Raw genomic sequence first — 3,097 nt, 5'->3', positions numbered from 1 at the left:
ATCTAGAAAAACGTGACTATCCAAAAAACTAGAAACTCAAATTTTGTTTTTTTTATATAAAAAAATAACATGCTTAATATTAAAAATATTCATATAAAGGGAATTAAGAACAAACATAAGTATCATAACGCAAACAAGAGAGCGATAAACTATTAACGCATCTCTCGTTACTAACGGTGACAATAAACTAAACATCATAAATAAACAAGAGACGATAAGGTATGTATCTACTCTCTATACTTATTTTTGCACATTATACCTTATTTCCTACACAGTCTTATATAATATCACTTTTTAAAGTATTTAAAATCTCTTATCGTATCTATGTCTATTGCAGTTACATTCGTGTTGTACACTAAGTACATATGATTTAAATTTCTAGGTTTATATGTTATGCTTTTGTTATTGTTATTCCTTGGAACATGGTAAAGAATTGGTTGCGCATATTCGTTGATGATATAGTTATTTAAATCTAAATATAAAAATGCTTCCGGTGGTATTAAACCTGCCCTTAATACATTTTTATAAAACATATTTTTCGGATAGTAAGGTCCCCATATTAGGCTGTTGTATTTATTATTAATTGCGTCCCTAATATGTTTACGTATTAATTTTATAATAAATATGTCTATTCTCGCAATCTTTGCAATAGTGTATATTTTCGTGTTCTTAACTCTATATCTATAATCGTACTCTGGCTCCCTGTAATATCTTAAACACGCTCTAAGGCACTTTCTTTCAAATAATCTGTATGCTTCCATCTTACATGCGCTAATGTTGTACCATATAGGACATGCATACGTCAATATGGGTCTGATTAAACATTGGTACGCAATAACTTTTGTCCGCCTTTCTAGGTGAATATTATAAAAGAGTTGGCTTATAATGTGCTCGCTGAAATTTAATCTGTCGTCTAATGTTACTCCAAGATATTTGACATGCCTACGATGGGGAATTTCAGTAACGATATCCTTCTCTATGTCTATTAGTCTGAAATTTCTCCAGTTGCGCTTTGTTATCTTCGATTTGAGGCCCAGTTTATTTATGAATAGTATTGTCTCACATTTACTCGGATTGATCTGTAAGAGCCAATTATTGTAGTAGTGTTTAATTTTATTGTATGTTTCTTGAAGTTCCATTTGAGTCTTCTTTAAATTTTTGTTCGCAGCATATACTATTAAGTCATCCGCAAATGCAATTGCATATAAATTGCTATTTTCGTTCATATTGAACATATTTAAAATATCTGCATTATAAATGTTGAATAACGTTGGTGAGTTGACTGTACCCTGTTGTAATCCTCTAGTGATGGCAAACGTTTCCTTGGAGATTCTTTTTTCAATTGCTACTTTAAATTTTCTATTGGTAATCATGTTGTCAATTATTTTAATTAAATGATGTGGGAAGTTCTTCTTAATTAGCTTATATATTAATCCTTCCAACCATACCGAGTCGAATGCTTTTCTGAGGTCAATGAGGCATGCTCCCACTAACTCATTTTTGCCATGATGCCACAATACATCTGACATTAATTTGTTGATCGCATGAATAGTGGAGTGTCCTTTCTTAAATCCAAATTGCTGCTCTGGTATTATTTCCTTTTTCAGTATTGTTGTTGTTAATGTTCTGTTTATTATCCGCTCGTAAATTTTGCTGATTACTGGCAACAGGCTTATTGGTCTTAAATTGTCCGGTTCTATGGGTTTGTCTCTTTTTTTTACTAGCACTATTACCTTCGCTGTTTTCCATTTATTTGGGAAATATCCCCAGTTTAGTAAGTTATTGAAGAGAATTGTGTAGTTTCTAATCACCCTGTTAGTGCTGTTTTTAATTATTATATTCGGGATTCCGTCGAAACCATGAGAAGTTTTATTTGATATTTTAGTGATGCGACATTTAACTTCTTTAAAATTTGTTAGATAACTAAGACTCGAATCATTGGTTGGCCACAGCGCCGAGTTTCTTTTTGTAAATGTGTTAGGCAGGGGTTCTCTGTCCTTCTCTTCTCTAAAATCTTTCACCTTTTTGTATACAATGTTTCTTAGGTTATTTTTATCCAAACTAGGGAGTGTATTTATAACTTTTAGCTGTGAGCCAATTATTTCTGGAAGTAGCTCCTGATCTGTGACGGTGATAATGTCACTAGTCGCATCTCCTCCATTTCCATTACCAACGTCTTTGTTCAGATCGTATTTATTTATTAGCATCATGTGCTCTGTTTTATTTATAATAATTGAATCTATATTCCTGTGTGCCTTCCTTCTGAATATTTTATTTAAATTTGGAAAAAATTTTGCAGATTCTCTATAATCAATTTCTTGCACCAACTTTCTCCAATGTTCGTTAGAATTCTTGCAAAATTCCTTGTGGATTTCATTTTTGATTATCTTCATTTCTTTTTTGAGCGCCGTAATTTCTGCTATATTTGTTGGGTCTCTTCTGTACACTCTTCTATGAATGGCTGATTGCAACTTTTGCTTCTTTTTATGTAGATTAACTATTTTAAAGTTCGTTAATTCCTTCAGCCTGTTTTTTATATTTAGTCTTGGCGTTACTTTTTCTATTGTTTCTTTTATTGCATCTTCTATTTCATCCAGATAACTGTCTATTTCTTCTATTGCTAAGTTTCTGTCATCTGGTATTATAGTCTTGTATGTATTGTTGAGCTGTTCTTTATATTTGGGCCAATTTGTTTTTTTGTACAGAAAGCATGCCTTTTCAGTGTCGTCAGTTTGATTTTTGCTAATTGTTTCTTTTAGTTTTAGATAAAGATTCGTAGCATTATGATCGCTATCATAATCCTGTACAATTAATTTGTTGTTTATATTGTTTAGTCTCCAGTCAATTATTGCAATATCGAGCAAAGATCCACTTTTAAATGTTGGCTTATCCGGTATAATAATTTTTGCTCTAAACTGTATATTGAATTTATTGATCCAATCAGCTAACTGGTTACCCATTATGTTCGTTTTTGCGTTGCCTGTTATAGAGTGCTTGGCATTGAAGTCTCCGATTAATATATAATAATTTTTGGGATCTTGCAGTTTTAACTTCTCAAACAATCTCGATAGATCCTCTTGTATGTTACTTGATTTGT

The 3,097-nt window shown here is 31.7% G+C and overlaps 1 protein-coding gene across 1 annotated transcript; it reads right to left on the bottom strand.

Annotated features, from left to right (window-relative positions):
- Positions 1–287: 287 nt before the first annotated feature.
- On the bottom strand, positions 288–2,960 carry LOC108626291 (uncharacterized). Its single transcript, XM_018026882.1, has one exon. It carries the CDS (start codon positions 2,958–2,960, stop codon positions 288–290), a length of 2,673 nt encoding a protein of 890 aa, XP_017882371.1.
- Between the last annotated feature and the right edge of the window lie 137 nt (positions 2,961–3,097).

Source organism: Ceratina calcarata, unplaced genomic scaffold (assembly GCF_001652005.2).
Source record: "Ceratina calcarata isolate Rehan_Ccalc_2016 unplaced genomic scaffold, ASM165200v1 scaffold3928, whole genome shotgun sequence".
Taxonomy (NCBI): Eukaryota; Metazoa; Arthropoda; class Insecta; order Hymenoptera; family Apidae; genus Ceratina; species Ceratina calcarata.
The sequence above is the reverse complement of the archived record's forward strand: the minus strand, read 5'-3'. Positions and strand labels throughout refer to the sequence as shown.

Bases quoted from the DNA above. Each gene is read 5' to 3' on its own strand.
- LOC108626291 (XM_018026882.1), bottom strand. From the start codon at position 2,960: ATGGGTAACCAGTTAGCTGATTGGATCAATAAATTCAATATACAGTTT.